This window comes from Saimiri boliviensis, chromosome 17 (assembly GCF_048565385.1).
Source record: "Saimiri boliviensis isolate mSaiBol1 chromosome 17, mSaiBol1.pri, whole genome shotgun sequence".
Lineage (NCBI taxonomy): Eukaryota > Metazoa > Chordata > Mammalia > Primates > Cebidae > Saimiri > Saimiri boliviensis.
The window spans coordinates 9,755,131-9,773,647 of NC_133465.1; the positions used below are offsets into that span (position 1 = coordinate 9,755,131).

Genomic DNA, 18,517 nt, shown 5'->3' on the forward strand with positions numbered 1-18,517 from the left:
AGGAAATTGCTGAGAGGTTTAATTGCTAGTCTGACCCTCGCACTGCTTTAGAGAGCACATGCTGAACCTTCATCAATATGCAAAAACTAGCATTGCACGTCAACAAATGCATATATAAATAAACATGCAAAAACTTGTCCTGGAAAGGTATCAAGCATTAGAAATAAGTATGTTATTTGGTTGTTGATCCATAATACCGACAAAATTATTAAGTAAACATGACAAAAAGAATTAAAGAAATAGGAGAAATAATGATCTCTAAGTTATTTCCATTAAAAGAATAAAGAGGTGAGTATGGTGGCTCATGCCTATAATCCCAGAACTTTGGGAGACCAAGGCAGGCAGATCACCTAAGGTCAGGAGTTTGAGACTAGCCTGACCAACATGGTGAAACTCCGTCTCTACTAAAAATACAAAAATTAGCTGGGTGTGGTGGTATACGCCTTAATCCCACCTACTTGGGAGGCTGAGGCAGGGGAATCACTTGAACCTGGAAGGTGGAGGTTGTGGTGAGCTGAGATCGTGCCACTGCACTCCAGCCTGGATGACAGAGTTATCCTTTTTTTTTTTTTTTTTTTTTTTGAGACAGAGTCTTACTCTGTTACCAGGATGGAGTGCAGTGGCACAATCTCAGCTCACTGCAACCTCTGCCTCCCCAGTTCAAGCAATTCTTGTGCCTCAGCCTTTCAAGTAGCTGGGATTACAGGCGTGTGCCACCATGGCCATTTAACTTTTGTATTTTTAGTACAGACGGGGTTTCACCATGTTGGCCAGGACTGTCTCAGTTTCCTGACCTTGTGATCCACCTGCCTTGGCCTCCCAAAGTGCTGGGATTACAGGCATGAGCCACCATGCCTGGCAATTTTTTTTTCTATTTTCAAAAAAACCCTTAAGAGTTCAGCTCAGAAGACATTATGATACTTCTGGGTAAAAATACTACATACCAGATAATAACATAAAATGAAAAATTGGCAAGAGTATAAGAAACGTTTTGCATTCATTATGACTTCATAAGTGACATGTGTGGAGTTACCATGTTGCAAACACAAAACATACCAACATGTCTATGAATATATTCATTCCAAACTAGCAACATAATTGCTGAGAACAACAAAAACATATATAACATTATTTGTCTTCCTGCTTTAGACATATAATAACAAGAGCTTAATACCATTAATTGCTCACCACATGCAATGTACCAAACATGTTTCTAAGTGATATATGTATTAGGTTGGTGCAAAAGTCATTGCAGTAATGACAAAAACCACAATTACTTTTGCACCAACCTAATATATACATATATAACCACATATACATAAATACACATACATATCTCTTATATACGCATATACACACACATATATATATTATATACACACTCATTTATTTCTCATAACAATCCTTTGAGGTCTACATCTTTATTATCCCCATTTCAAAGATGGGAAAACTGAGGCAAAGGGGAGTCTGGACTTTCCCGAGGTCATGCAGCTAGTGAGAGGAGAAGCCTGGGTGTGAGGCCAGGTTCCAGAGCCCACTCTCATGACATACGCTCTGGCACCTCTCACGTACATATGGAAAGCTGGGGAAGATGACCAGCACTACACACTTTATATCGTCCACACAACTGAATTTTGACAACCAAGTTATCCACTTTCTTATAATGAGGAAACTGAAGCCCAGATAATAAGACAGAGGTGGGAGAGAACTCATAGCTCTCATCTTTAAAGTTTCAGGATCTAGCATAGATAACAAAGTCCCTGTGGCCAGCAGTTATTTGAGAAGATTGTTAAAGCAAAATTGAGGTGCAGAAGCAAAGGGTGGGATGGTCTGGCACTCTGGCAGGACAGTGGTGATAAAGGGTCTCAGTGGGCCCCCTGGGGCTCCCCTTCCTCTGAGTTTCCAGAATCTCTGTGTGCCTGACCCTCTATTATCCAATTGTTCCAGCCTTCTTTCTTTTTTTCTTTTCTTTTTTTTTTAGAGATGGGGTCTTGCTATATTGCCCAGGCTGGAGTGTAGTGGCTATTCACAGGCTCTGATCAGCACAGGAGTTTCGACCTGCTCCATTTGCAGCCTGGGCTGGTTCACCTCTCTTTAGGCAACCTGGTGGTCCCCTGCTCCCAACAGGTCACCATTTGATGCCAAACCTAGTGTGGATACTCGATTGGCATAGTGCACTACAGCCTAGAACTTCTGGGCTCAAGCAATCTTCCCAACTCAGCCTCCTGACTAGCTGGGACTACAGGCACGTGCCACTGTGCCTGGCTAGCCTTCTTTCTTATAAGCAAAAACAGGTAGGGAAGGTGATGCTTCTGAAGCTGCACACCTCAGGGACCCTTGCACAGAGCTTCTAGGGTGGACAGATTGGGAGCATCCATTATATTTTTCATATTAAAAAGGCTGAAAGTTTGGCAAAGTATGTGCTCAGATCTCTAGTATTTTGTTTGTTTTAATGGCTATTGTAATTTTTTTTTTTTTTTTTTTTTTAGAGACAAAGTTTCACTCTGTCACCTAGGAACAGACAGTACAATAGACTTTGAGCGCAGTAGGATGATCATGGCTCACTGCAGCCTCAACCTCCTAGTCTCAAGTGATCCTCCTTTTTCAGCCTCTTGAGTAGCAAGGACTATAGGCACATACCATCATGCCTGGCTAATTTTTTGAATTAATTAATTTTGAGATAGGGTCTTGCTCTGTCACCCAGGCTGGAGTATAGTGGCACGGTCTCAGCTCACTGCAACCTCTACCCCCAGGGCTCAAGAGATCCTCCCTCCTCAGTCTCCTAAGTAGCTGGGACTACAGGTGCATGCCATAACATCTGGCTATTTCTTTGTATCTTTAGTAGAGAATGGGTCTCGCCGTGTTGCCCAGGCTGCTGATTTTTAAATTTTTTATAGAGACAGAGGTCTTGCTATGTTGCCCAGGCTGGTCTCAAACTTCTGAGCCCCTGCATGTGTCCTGTAATTCCATGTTTCATAGGTATGTCAGCTTTATAAACTTGGTGCGCCTTTGTGAGACGAAGCACCAAAAAACCATCACTGTGATTACTACCGCTGTTACCATCAGTTATCACCACCTACCTTTGGGCAAGGCACTGCGCACAGGCAATACGCAATTTACACCTCACAAAAGTCTGCATCAGAATGTCTGCACAACACGTACCTGCAGCAGAACCGCTTGGTATACCTGTTAAATAACAAACATTCTTGAACTCCACCCTAGACCTACTCAATCAGAATCCCTGGGGGAGGGCCTCAGAATCAGGATTTTAGGCAAGTTCTTCATGCCATTCTTATCTTGGCATATGAATCCCCATTTTACATAGAAGGTATCAAGAGGTGAAGTGAGCTGACAAAGATGCCATCGCCAAACATAGGATCTGAACTCAGTGAAGCTTGCGGTTATTTCAAGACGGCACAAAAGCAAGTGAGATCCCCTTTGAAACCCACCAACCAGTATAATGTTATACAATTTCCCAAACCATTAATCTCTGTAAACACACAGAAAGGGCTCTTTTAGATTTAAAAAAAAAAAAAAAATTACAATGAATGATCCGCCCTCTGAACTCCACACCATTCATTTCATTTTGACAAGATTGAACCATCTTTTAGCACCTACAGTGCTTCATCAAATGGCACTGCCTGTATCAGAAGAGCAACCAAATCCCTGCAGTCATTAGACAAACACAGGAAACTCAGAGCAGAGTAAATCCACACGCCGTGGCAGAAACAGAGCCGTCACGTAGCTACCAAGAGGCTGACTTTTGATAACCTGTTGACTAACATACCACAAGAGGCTGACTTTCGGTCCACCATGTTTACACGCCTGGTTTCAGTACGCAGTTTCTCATCTGTGTTCTCCACTAGGTTGGCAAGGTCGTCAATTATTTCTAGAAAGGAAAGATACATAATTAATACTGCTAAAATGCCCTGGTTCACACCACAGTATCACAGCTGTGGTTGTTCTTCCTAGTAATAATTATATCATGTGCAGTAACTGAAAAGGTACAGAACTCATGTCGATTCTTTGAAAACTGCAATTCTGATTCTAAAAGGAAAAAAAAAAAAAGGAGCAGTAAAGAAGAAAACTGATGGAACACAATTCCAGGAGACAGGAGAAATGCCATGTTCAGAGGAAAGAAAGCATGGCCCACCAAATTTATGCCTAGCCAAGCTGTCATTGAAGTATAAAGGAACAGACAGGCCAAGTGAGGTGGCTCATGCCTGTAATCCCAGCACTTTGGGAGGCCAAGGTGAGCGGATTGCCTGAGGTCAGGAATTTAAGACCAGCCTAGCCAGTTTAAGACCAGCCTGGGGGTGGGCACATGTAATCCCAGCTACTCGGAAGGCTGAGGCAGAGGTTGCAGTGAGTCGAGATCACGTCACTGCATTCCAGTCTGGGTGACATAGTGAGACTCTGTCTCAAAAACAAAAACAAAAACAAAAACAAAAAAAAAAAAACAGACAATACAGTAGACATTAGGGACTACCTGCGTTCTTTTTGAGAAAGCTACATGATGAATAAATCTAGCCAATCAAGATATAAATAAAGAGATAATGGAGAGAACTGAATCCATTTGAATACTGAACTAAGAGTAAAAAAAATACATGGATTAGATAACAGAAAGGTATAGAAATGTCAGGACAGTAACGATGTAATTCCAACTGAAAAATTAGTCAGTGGTTGGGAGTAGGGAAGGAAGGTGAAAAGAATTTGAAAGTACTAATTTCTTCATCTCTCATAGCAAAGCATATTGAGCAGTTGAAAAGTTAATCATCTAGACATTTGCAGCCTTTTAAAATCACCAAAACTTCAGTGTTTTTTGTTAAGCTTGAGGGATCTATTAGTAATTACTATCTCTTATAAAGAATCCTTGATGTGAAATTCATCTCTCTCTCTTTTTTTTTTTTTTTTTTTTTTGAGACAGAGTTTCGCTCTTGTTACCCAGGCTGGAGTGCAATGGCGCGATCTCGGCTCACCGCAACCTCCGCCTCCTGGGTTCAGGCAATTCTCCTGCCTCAGCCTCCGGAGTAGCTGGGATTACAGGCACGCGCCACCATGCCCAGCTAATTTTTTGCACCTTTAGTAGAGACGGGGTTTCACCATGTTGACCAGGATGGTCTCGATCTCTTGACCTCGTGATCTACCCGCCTCGGCCTCCCAAAGTGCTGGGATTACAGGCTTGAGCCACCGCGCCCGGCGCATCTCTCTCTTTTTTTTTGAGACAGAGTTTCACTCTTGTTGCCCAAGCTGGAGTGCAATGGTGCTATCTCAGCTCACCGCAACCTCTGCCTCACGGGTTCAAGTGATTCTCCTGCCTCAGCCTCCTGAGTAACTGGGATTACAGGCATGAGACACCATGCCTGACTAATTTTGTATTTTTAGTAGAGACAGGGTTTCTCCATGTTGGTTAGGCTGGTCTCAAACTCCTGACCTCAGGTGATCCACCTGTCTCAGCCTCCCAAAGTGTTGGGATTACAACTGTAGGTGGCCACCTACAGTCCCAGCTATTCGGGAGGGTGAAGCAGGAGAATTGCTTGAACCCTTGGCCAACATGGTGAAACTCCATCTCTACTGCTCCCAGCCCTCTTTTTTTTTTTTTTTAGACGGAGTTTCGCTCTTGTTACCCAGGCTGGAGTGCAATGGCGCGATCTCGGCTCACCGCGACCTCCGCCTCCTGGGTTCAGGCAATTCTCCTGCCTCAGCCTCCTGAGTAGCTGGGATTATAGGCACGAGCCACCATGCCCAGCTAATTTTTTGTATTTTTAGTAGAGACGGGGTTTCACCATGTTGACCAGGATGGTCTCGATCTCTCGACCTCGTGATCCACCCACCTTGGCCTCCCAAAGTGCTGGGATTACAGGCTTGAGCCACCTTGCCCGGCCTGTCCAGCCCTCTTTTTTAACTCTAATTTTTTAAAAGTGAAATTGAGCCCTTCACAACATATAAAATAGCATATATAGTTTGATCTTAACTATGTGAAATTATTTGTATCCATCTTTTAATATCTACAAACCTATAGGGCTACATGTGGGTAATATTAATCTAGTGCTAATCGTGATTATTGCTAGATGGTGAGATCCTGTGTGGCTGCTGCCTTCTTCCTTACATTTTTCTGTATTGTTTGAATTTCTTTCTTTCTGTTTTTTTTCAGAGACAGGGTCTTGCTCTGTCACACAGGCTGGATACAGGGGACTGTGATAGCTCACTGCAGTCTTCAATCACTAGGCTGTAGCAATCCTCCCATCTCAACCTCCTGAGTTCCTGAGACTATAGGCATGTGCCGGCACTCCCAGGGAATTGTTTAAATTTTTTGTAGAGGTAAGTCCCTGCTCTGTCACCCAGTCTGGTCTCAAATTTTTTACCTCAAGAGATCCTCCTGTTAAACTGTTAGCCTCTCAAACTGTTAGGATTACAGCCATGAGCCACTGCGCCCGGCCCAAATTTCTTACAGTGAGCATATATAGTCATATGCTGCAATATGACATTCTAGTCAATGACTGACTACATATACAACAGTGGTACCATAAGTGGTACAGTATTATAAGTTACAATACTGTATTTTTACTGTACCTTTTTTATGTTTGGATACAGAAATATTTACCATATATATATATATATATATATATATATATATATATATATATATTTTTTTTTTTTTTTTTTTTTTTTTTTTAAGATGGAGTCTCACTCTTGTTGCCCAGGCTGGAGTGCAGTGGTGTGATAGCAGCTCACCACAACCTCCTCCTCTTGAGTTCAAGGGATTCTCTTGCCTCAGCCTCCCAAGCAGCTGGTTTTACGGGCACCCTTTACCACACCCGGCTAATTTTGACACGGGGTTTCTCCATGTTGGTCAGGCTGGTCTTGAACTCCTGACATCAGGTGATCTGCCCGCCTTGGCCTCCCAAAGTGCTGGGATTACAGGGGTGAGCCACTGTACTTGGCCTTTTTTCTCTTTTCTTTTTTTTTTTTAGATGGAGTCCCCCTCTTGTTGCCCAGGCTGGAGTGCAGTGGTGTAATAGTGACTCACCACAACCTCCTCCTCTCGAGTTCAAGGGATTCTCCTGCCTGAGCCTCCCAAGTAGCTGGGATTACAGGTGCATTCTACTACCACCTGGATAATTTTTGTATTTTTAGTAGAGATGGGGTTTCACCATGTTGACTGGGCTGGACTCGAACTCCTGACCTCAAATGATCTACCTGCTTTGGGCTTCCAAAGGGCTGGAATTACAGGTGTGCCACTATACCTGACCATATTTATCATCTTGTTACAACTGTTTACGTGCAATAACATGCTGTACAGGTTTTCAGCCTAGGGGGACTAGGCTATACCATACATGTAGCCTAGGTGTGTAGCAGGCTTTACCATCTAGGCTTGTGTAACTATACTCCATGATGATCGCACAATGATAAAATTACCTAACGACACATTTCTCAGAATGTATCCCTGACAAGGGATGCATAATTATTATATTTTTCATTTTGTTTTTTTTCCCTCCCTTCTCTCTCCTTTTCCCTATTTTTATAGTAACGGATTCAGAGATGTGTTGTTCAATACAAGTAACCATTTTCCTTAAAGCATTAAATAAAGTAAACAAGGAAATCAAATAAAGTTTCCAGAATGATGTGTGAGCTGAGTTCCAAAGCCTGTGTGGGTTAAAAAGCAGGAAAAAGGCAACTCATGTAAAAAGAATCATATCTGAAAGGCACAGAAGAGTTGGGCATTCCTGCTTCTTGCTTTCTGTAGCACTTTCTACAAACCTCTTACTTATAGACCCTATAGTTATATTCTATTGATTTGTTTACCTGTCTTTGACAGGAAGATTATGATATAAACTAATTTTTATTCTTCCTTATTTCTCCCACTCCTAGGAGAATGCCTTGTATACAGCAAGATAAAATCAATATGAAAAGATAAAGACAATGAATGGGCTGGGCGCAGTGTCTCACACCTGCAATGCCAGCACTTTGGGAGGCTGAGGGGGGCGGATCAGCTGAGGTCAGGAGTTTGAGACTAGCCTGGCCAACATGGTGAAACTCCATCTCTACTAAAAATATAAAAATGAGCCAGGTGTGATGGTGGGCACCTACAGTCCCAGCTATTCGGGAGGGTGAGGCAGGAGAATAACTTGAACCCTTGGCCAACATGGTGAAACTCCATCTCTACTAAAAATATAAAAATGAGCCAGTCATGGTGGTGGGCACCTGTAGTCCCAGCTATTCAGGAGGGTAAGGCAGGAGAATCACTTGAACCCAGGAGGCAGAGATTACAGTGAGCTGGGATCATGTTACTGCACTCCAGCCTGGGGGACAAAGCGAGACTCTGTCCCCCCAAAAAGGGCAATGAATGAACAGAGCCTACAACATAAAAACACTGTATCATTTTCACAGTATTTCGCTGCTTCTTAGAAGAGTGGATCTAAGCCGAATTTGTCAAATATTATCTAACACCTGCCTACAAAATTTTTTGCAATAAATTGTCATTTAATGATTCATTCAGTACTTTCTAGTCCCTTGTATTCAATAACATAGTGTCTCCCAATTTTCTTCTAATTTATCCAGAAGCTCCATCTAGAGTTTTCTCTTAAATGCGGGCAATACTCAAGTTTTGCATTGTTACTCGATAATATTACCATGGTGATTTTACATACCTTCTACCTTTTGCTTCATCAATATTTAACATAAAAATCTGAAACATGTCTGCTCTAGAGAGCTCTCCAAAATTCTTGACCCAACTGCCTACTACCAATCGCTACCTTGAAATACCAACATATGACCTCAAGATTTCTAAAATTAAACTCTTTATCTTTCTCCTAATTTGACTTCCCTCCTATATTCCCTGTCTCAATTAATGGTATCATCATTCATTTGCTTGCCCAACCTAGAGATCTTAAGAGTCACTTGGACTTCTCCCTCACTGTTCTTTATCTGATATTCTATTTGTTAGCCACCTCTTGATTCTGCCTCCCCAATATCTCTCAATTCTATCATTTCTCTTAAACTCTGTTACTAATTTGCCAGTGTTTTCAAAACCATGTCCTAGCCAGGTGCAGTGGCTCACACCTATAATCCCAGCACTTTGGGAGGCCAAGGCGGGTGGATCATGAGGTCAGAAGTTCGAGACCAGCCTGGCCAACATGGTGAAACCCCATTCCTACTAAAAATACAAAAATTAGCCAGGCATGGTGGTGGGCACCTGTAATCCCAGCTACTCGGTAGGCTGAGGAAGAATTGCTTACATCAGGTAGGTGGAGGTTGCAGTGAGCTAAGATTGTGCCACTGTACTTCAGCCTGGGCGACAGACCAAGACTCCATATTGAAAACAAACAAACAAAAAAACAACAACAATATCCTACCTTACCTTTGTTTCTAGTCCTGATTCATTTTAATTCATTTTCCACATGATAATCAAAACATATTTGAATTCTCTCATATTTGAATGAATTAAAATTTAAATAGCCACACATATCTAACAACTCAGCTCTAGAGCAATACATTAAAAAAGAAACCAAGAAAACACACACACACATACACACACACACACACACACACCCTACCAAGAGGTATAGTTTTAAAATAAAAATTAACAGAAGAAATAAAATTAAATACTAAAAATGTACGATTCAAGAAGAGGTAAAGAGGAACAAAAGACAGACAAAAAGAATAGAAATACAATAACTATCTGGCATGCTTAAATTCAACTATGTCAACAGTCACATTAATGTAAACAGACTAAACTTTTCAATTAAAAGACAAAGGATATCAAGCAAGACTTTACAAAAAGATGACACAACTATATACTTTGATATGAAACTCACTATAAAGCATAGTGTTTGCATAAGAAAGTCGGCAAAGCCATATTAGTATCAGACCAGACAAAATTCTAGCAAAGGAAGATTATCAGATATTAAAGAAACTTTTCATCATGATGAAAGGACACATGTCGAAAAGGGGAAATTCTGTAATATTCGAAAATTAAGGAAAACACCTCCGATTTCCCCACAAGGCAAAGATGAAGTCACAAGAGAAAGCAGAAAATATACTGAAATGAGTTAAGAATGACAGCTGTGATAGACAGGACGTTTGTGTGCCTTCGATATTATGTTGAAGCCCAATCACCAATGTGATGATATTTGGATGTGGAGCCTTGCGGAGGTGAATGGTGATGAGAGTAAAGCGCATATGAATGAATGAATTCCATTCCATGAATGAGGTTTATGACCTTATAAAAAATTTCCTAGAGTGCTCTCTCATTTCTTCCACCATGTCAAATTATAACGAAGACACCTGTCTACGAACCAGGAAACAGACCCTAACCAGACACCAGACCTGGAGTCCTTGATCTTGACTTCTCAGCCTCCATAACTGTGAGAATTTCTGTTATTTATAAGCCACTCAGTTGATGGCATTTTATTATAACAGCTTGAATAGAACAAGACAACAATGTAGCATAAAAGTTTTGGGGATGCTACTAAAGCAGTACTTGGGAAGAAGTTGATTGTTCTAAGTGCATTTATTAGTAAAGAAGAAAGATGTAAAATCAATGAGCAGACTCAAGGAGATAATAGTATGATCACCTCAAATGCAGAAAAAAGACATGACAAAATTGTGTGTCCATTCATGATACAAATTCTCAGCAAAATAGAAATGAAAGGGAATTTCTTCAGCCTGAGAAGGACATCTATTTAAAAACACTCAGAGTTCGGCCAGGTGCGATAGCTTATGCCTGTAATCACAGCACTCTGGGAGGCCGAGGTGGGTGGATCATGAGGTCAAGAGATCAATACCATTCTGGCCAACATGGTGAAGCCCTGTCTCTACTAAAAATACAAAAATTAGCCAGACATGGTGGTGCTTGCCTGTAGTCTCAGCTATTCAGGAGGCTGAGACAGAAGAATCACTTGAAACCGGGAGGCAGAGGTTACAGTGAGCTGAGATCACACCACTGCATTCCACCCTCAAAACAGAGAGAGACACTGTCTCAAAAACAAACAAACAAAAACACATACTCAGAGCTAACATCATACTTAAAAATGAAACATGGAACACTTTTTCTCTAAGATAAGGAACAAGGCAAGGATATCTGCTCTGACAACATCTGTTGAATATTTTATTAGAAGTCCCACATTGTTCAATAAGACGGGGGCCGGGGGAGTAAAAAGGTAAGAAAGGTAGCTGTAAAGCTGTACTTGCAGATGACATGATTGTACACACAGAAAACTATAAAGTCTATTTAATAACTATAAGAACTAGAAAATAAATCTAATAAATTTACATATATAAAGTCAGTAGTAAAATGCAATCTATTTCTATATAGTTAGATAAACAATGGAGAAAAAGAAAAGTAAAAAAATTCATTATAATGGCATCAAAAGCCATATTACACTTAGAAATAAATCTAACTGGAGATATGTAAGAGCTCTACAGTAAAAACTATAAAACATTTTCGGGAGAGATGAAAGAAGGTCTAGATAGATGGAGAGCTATACTATATTCATGGATTGAAAAGCTCAATATTTTTAAATTTTTAATTGACAAATAATAATTATAGATATTAAATAACTTTTTCTTTTTTCTTTTTAATTTATTAATTTATTTTTTTATTGCATTTTAGGTTTTGGGGTACACGTGATGAATATGCAAGATTGTTGCATAGGTACACACATGGCAGTGTGGTTTGCTGCCTTCCGTCCCCTCACCTGTATCTGTCATTTCTCACCTGTATCTGTCATTTCTCCCCATGCTATCTCTTCCCACCTCCCCACCCCCCCGCCCCTCCCCCATTTTTACCAGTCTGTGGCTTATTTATTAATTGTTGTAATAGTATCTTTAGATGAGGGGACCCCAGTGTGTAGTGCTCCCCTCCCTGTGTCCATGTGTTCTCATTGTTCAACACCCGCCTATGAGTGAGAATATACGGTGTTTGATTTTCTGCTCTTGTGTCAGTTTGCTGAGAATGATGGTTTCCAGGTTCATCCATGTCCCTACAAAGGACGTGAACTCATCGTTTTTGATGGCTGCATAATATTCCATGGTATATATGTACAAACCCAGTGTTTTAGGAATAGTGATGTTTCAAATCATATACTGTAGAGTGATCAGAGCAGGGTAATTAGCATATCCATCATCTCAAACATTTCTCATTTCTTTGTGTTGGGAACATTCAATATCCTCCTTCCAGCTATTGAAACTATAGAATATATTACTGTTAACTATAGTCATCCTACGGTGGTACAGAACTCCAGAACTTATTCCTCCTATCTAGCTGTGATTCTGTATCGTTTAACAAATCTCTCCCCATTCCTCCCTTCTCCCCTATCCAACCCAGTCTCTCGTACCTTCTGCTTTACTTTTCACTTCTATGACATCAACTTTTTAAGCTTCCAAATTGCAAAAGAACACATGGTGTTTAACTTTCTGTTCCTGGCTTATTTCACTTAATGTCCTCCAGTTCCATCCATTTTGCCATGAATGACAGGATTTCATTCTCTTTATGGCTGAGAGTATTTTATGGTGTATGTACACCATCTTTTCTTTATCCATTCAACTATTCTTGAACACCTACATTGATTCTATATTTTGACTACTGTAAATAGTGCTGCAATAAACATGGGGGTGCAGGTGTCTCTTTGTTATACTCATTTTCTTTCCTTTTGATCAATGTCCAGTGGGGCAGGATTCATTGGTTCATATGGTAGCTCTTTTTTTTTTTTTTTTTTTTTTTTTTTGAGACAGAGGCTTGCTCTGTTTGCTCTGTCTTCCAGGCTGGAGTGCAGTGGCATGATATCAGCTCACTGCAATCTCCATCTCCCAGGTTCAAGCAATTTTCCTGCCTCAGCCTCTCAAGTAGCTGAGATTATAGGCACCCACCAGCATGGCTGGCTAATTTTTGTATTTTCAGTAGAGATAGAGTTTCACCATGTTGGCCAGGCTGGTCTCCAATTCCTGACCTCAGGTGATTCACGTGTCTTGGACTCCCAAAATGATAGGATTACAGGTGTGAGCCACTGCACCTGGCCGATATGGTAGTTCTATCTGTAGTTTTCTGAGGAACTCCCACGCTGTTCTCCATAGTAGATGTACTAGTTCACATTCCCACTAACAGTATGTAAGAGATCCTTTTTTTCTCCACATATCCTCATCCTCATTTTTTTGTTGTTGTTTTCTGTTTGTTTGTTTGTTTTGGTATTAGTCATCCTAACTGGGGTGAAATAATATCTCATTATGGTTTTTATTTAATGATTACTGATGTTGAGCATTTTTTCATAAATTTGTTGGCCATTTATATGAGAGAACACAATATTTTAAAAACATTGGTTCATTTATTTCAATTGACAGATATTGTATAGAATTTTATAGATTGACTGCAATCCTAATCAAAATTCTAGCAGGCTTTTAAAATGAAACCTGCAAGCCAATCCTAAAATTCACAGAGAAAATTATTTAGAATAGCCAGAGTAATCCTGACAAAGAAAAACAAAGTTGGAGGTACTATGTTACCAAAATTCACAATTTATTATAAATATATAGTAATCAAGACAGTCTGATACTGGAATAAGGACAAACAGATCAATGGAACAAAACAGATCCAGATAGAGATGTGTGTGTGTGTGTGTGTGTGTGTGTGTGTGTGTACGTGTGCATGTGCATGTGCATGTGCTCAACTTTCACTAAAGGTATCAACAACACAGTCAATCAAATAGTGAAAGAAAAGTCCTTTCAACAAATGTCACTGGAAAAACTGGATATATGTATGAGGAAATAAACTCTCAACCTTTTTTTCTCTCCATATCAAAAATAATTGCTTTTGATTCATAGACTTAACCATAAAACCTGGAACTGTTAAAGCTTCTAAAAGAAAAAAAATAATAAGAGAAAAATGTCATAGCCTGGAGTAGTTAGGCAAAAATTTCTTGGACAGGTCATAAAAAGATTATCTACAAAAGAAAAGAAATTGATCGATCTGACATCATTAAAATAGAAATTTTCTGCTCATCTAAAGATACTATTACAACAATTAATAAATAAGCCACAGACTGGTAAAAAATATATATCTATAAATATATATATATATATATGTAGAGCATATATCTGACATAGTATTTGTATCTAGAATATATAAAGATCTCCTACATATTAACAATTTAAAAAACCTAATTTAAAAATAGACAAAAGATCTGAACAGATGTTTTACAGAAGAAGATATACAAATGGCCAATAAACACATGAAAAACTCAAGTATTGTTAGCCGTTAGGAGCATGCGAATTTCAGCCACAATAAGATACTGCTTCAGATCCACTACAAGGTGAAAGCTAAAGACTGACAATACTAATTGTTGGGGGAAAATATGGCACAAAGGGCTCTGTACAAGTGTTCGTCAATTATAATCAAGTTAACCATATTGCTACCATTTTACCCAGAAACTTCACTCATAGGTTTTTGGGTTTTCTTTTTGAGGTGGAGTCTTGCTCTATCATCCCAGAGCTGGAGTGCAGTGGCACGATCTTGGCTCACCACAACCTCCGCCTGTGAGTTCAAGCGATTCTCTTGCCTCAGCCTCCCGAGTAGCTGGGATTACAGGTACACACCACTGTGCCTGGCTAATTTTTGTATTTTTAGTAGAGATGGAGTTTCACCACGTTGGCCAGGCTGGTCTTGAACTCTTAACCTCACGTGATCCACGTGCCCTGGCTTCCCAGAGTGGTGGGATTACAGATGTGAGCCACTGTGCCCAGCCCACTCCTGGGTATTTACCAAACAGAAATAAAAGCCTATTTCTCAAAAACCAAAACAACAACAACAAAAAACTTGTAGAAAATATACATAGCAACCTTATTCATGAGGGCCCCAAACTAAGAACAACCCAAGTATCTATCATTAAGAGAATGAAAAAGCCAATTGGGGTATATCTGCTCAATGGACTACTATTCAGCAATAGAAAGAATAAGCTACTCATGCATGTCACAACTGTCTAAATCTCAAAAGAATTTTGGCTGGCTAAAATAAGAGAACAACAATCATTATATGCTTTATGATTCCATTTATATGAAATATAAGGATAAACCTAGCCTACAGGATAGACCTCAGAAAACGGCTGCCTCTGGGGTGCTTGACTAGAAAAGGACATGAGGAAACTTTCTGGGATGATGGAAATGTTCTGGGATGATGGAAATGTTCTAAAGGTCATACAAATTCATGCAAATGGGTACAGCTGTCAAAACACACAGAAGGGAGGAAGGGAAGTAAGGAGGGAGGAGAACAGGGAGGGAGGGAAGGAGGCGGGCAGACAGGCAAGACAAAACAAATGCCTTAGAATAACAAAATTTTAGACCTGCAAGAATCATGCAATCACCTTGTAGTTCCTTCCCATCTTACAACATCCCTGGCAACAGGATGGTTAATCTTTCACTAAACACTCCCAGAGACTGGTAACATGGAAACTCGTGAGAAAATCAGTTCCATGGCTGAGTTAGAGGGTGACTCTAATAAAGTCCTTTAAACTGAGCTAAAATTCTGCCTGCTCTCAACTTCTTCTCAAATACCTACCTACCTGAGGCATTTCTTTTTCTTTTCTTTCTTTCTTACTTTTCTTTTCTTTTCTTTTCTTTTTTTTCAAACAGGGCTTCCCTCCTGTCGCCCAGGCTGGAGTGCAACGGTGTGATCTCGGCTCGCTGCAACCTCCACCTCCTGGGTTCAAGCGATTCTCCTGCCTCAGCCTCCCGAGTAGCTGGGATTACAGGTGCCTGCCACCACACTCAGCTAATTTTCTGTATTTTTAGTAGAGACAGGGTTTTACCATGTTGGCCAGGCTGGTCACGAACTCCTGACCTCAAGTGATCTACTCACCTTGGCCTCCCAAAGTGCTGGGATTACATTTGTGAGCCACCGTGCCCAGCCTAAATAACTCTATTTTTTAAGTTATACAAATTATTTAATAGTAGTTTATAATGAGAAGGGAAAAATAACATCCAAATATCCCAGTATAGCAACGGCTGTAATTCCTCCTATGTGTTCACTAAAATTTGACATAAATATATACATTTTTATATGATTGCAATATATAAGCCTCCCCCCTCAAATTATAACATTTGTATTTTTTCATGTAGCTACACAGTGTTCAGTTATAATTTCTTATTCTTTTTCTTTCTTTTCTTGAGACGGAGTCTTACTCTATCACCCAGGCTGGAGTGCAATGGCATGATCTCAGTTCACTGCAACCTCCACCTCCTGGGTTCAAGCGATTCTCCTGCCTCAGCCTCCCGAGCAGCTGGGATTACAGGCACGCTTCACCATGCCCAGCAAATTTTTTATTTTTAGTAGAGACAGGGTTTCACCATGCTGGTCAGGCTGGTCTTGAACTGTTGGCCTGGTGATCCGCCTGCCTCGGTCTCCCAAAGTGCTGAGATTATAGGCATGAGTCACCGCACCGTGGCCCAGTTATAATTTCTAATGATTACAAAATAGTCATTCCATAAAATAGACATTCATTAAGTAATAGCCCATTGTTGGATACTTACAATGTTGCTATATTTCTACATAATGAGCCTATAAATTCTTTCCTCCATTATCATAGTGTTCTTTTGTATCATTTCCTTAACAAAGTGTGATTATAACTGCCTCATAAACTTTGAAACAGATTGCCAAATTATTTTTTAATAGACTTGTACTGCCACTGTTGGTTTGATGGAATTCATTCCAGTTGTCAGTTACCATGACCTCAGAAGATTTCCCAGGCCAGAGAGCCTCAGGGAATTCCTGCTCGGCAGACCACGCACTACCAAGGTGGGAATTCCCCTAACCACAGTCTATTAAGAGCAAATTAAATACAGGTTTCACAGTACAGGTTGTGAAACAACCAGCTGACTAGCTCAGATTCCTGACAATAGAGCATCCAAAGAGAAACTGATATCTTGCTTCCTGGTAAGTACTTGCATTTGGTTTCATGAACGAGCTTGTATTTCAATCACATGTTAATTTGAGATATCGAGTGCCATTCCAACACAGAATGGACAAAATGGAACAAGGTAAAGTATAACACAAAACTGACAGAATCACAAGGATTAAGAAATATTATATGATGTCAAAATATCCGACTCCAACAATACTTCATAATTTTTCTACTCTCAATGACAGCCTCAATACATTCTATATAAAGGGAGAGAGTTTGCTATGTATTTTCAGATGCATTTGGTGCATTTTTATATTCATAATGGACTCATAATGGCAGTAGTAAAGTCATGTTATTATGCCTTTTGCTTAGATTGTTAATATTTGAAGACAAATGTTAAAAAAAAAAGAAAGAAAAGAAAAAACTATAGTGAAGAGTTTTTCTTTTCTCGTCTTTTTTTTTTTTTGAGATGGAGTCTTGCTCTTTCACCCAGGCTGGAATGCAGTGGCATCTCAGCTCACTGCAACCTGGTTCAAGCAATTCCCCTACCTCAACCTTTGCAGTAGCTGGGATTACAAGGTGCATGCCACCACGCCTGGCTATTTTGTTTTGTTTTGTTTTGTATTTTTAGTAGAGGCAGGGTTTCACCATGTTGGCCAGACTGGTCTCAAACTCCTGACGTCAGGCAATCCACCCGCCTCGACCTCCCAAAGTGCTGGAATTACACGTGTGAGCCACCACGCCCAGCCAAAAAAGTTTTTCTTGAGGGTATTAATTTAACTCCTTCTGTTCCCTGTAACTGATATCATTCCCAAATTTATCAATGGAAACCAAAAATGCGGGGGAGACCTCTAATAACACTGTACACTAGGAAAAGATGTCAAATTCATTCCAGAGAACAGGAACACAAGGGAAAAACCATTATGTGACTTGGCAAAGGAAAAGTAATGCCTTGCCTATGGTACCCTGTGGCAGGGAGCTGTGAGGAACTCCAGCAGACCGAAGTGGAGCCTCTGGGAATCCCCCAGGCTTTGAGGTCACAGGGAAAGCTTTCTTGCCTGGGAGAAATTCCCCTTGGTCACCCTTGCTCACACCTGATACACAGTCAGGTGGGCCAGGTTAGGCAAAAAACATGCCCCTTTCCTACCTCCTCCTGACCGTAAACCAGGGTCTTTCATCTAGGCTTAAAAACGTGTAACAGAGGCCTGGACTAAGACAGAATCCTTCCTGACTTCTAATAATAGACAGATTTCTATGTGTGAAGATGAACAAATAGGCCACAGGTATAAAGAAAAAGCTCAAAATGAAGGAATTTTGAGGAGTGTTGAAAAGAATGCTCTCTTTCCCTTTCGCCTTCTGCTTTAGAAAATAAAATTCCTTCAAGAAAAGAAGAAATCAGCCAGCTGGGGTGGCTCACACCTGTAATTCTAGCACTTTGGGAGGCCAAGGCAGGTGGATCACCTGAGGTCGGGTGTTCAAGACCAGCCTGGCCAACATGGCAAAATGCTATTTCTACTAAAAATATAAAAATTAACTGGGCATGCTGATGGGAGCCTATAATCCCAGCTACTCAGGAGGCTGAGGCAGGAGAATCACTTGAACCTGGGAGGCAGAGATTGCAGTGAGCA

At 40.5% G+C, this 18,517-nt stretch overlaps 1 protein-coding gene across 3 annotated transcripts in view; it reads right to left on the reverse strand.

The window, feature by feature from the left end:
• Positions 1-18,517, reverse strand: part of STX8 (syntaxin 8) — a 309,930-nt gene that overhangs the window by 122,044 nt on the left and 169,369 nt on the right. For 2 of the 3 annotated variants that reach the window (XM_010339853.3, XM_010339852.2), the window contains exon 8: positions 3,788-3,889. The exons of the other annotated variant lie outside the window; for it this stretch is intronic. In XM_010339853.3, the coding sequence (XP_010338155.1) occupies positions 3,788-3,889 (102 nt within the window). The remainder of the gene's footprint in view (positions 1-3,787; positions 3,890-18,517) is intronic. 3 annotated transcript variants of the gene reach the window in all.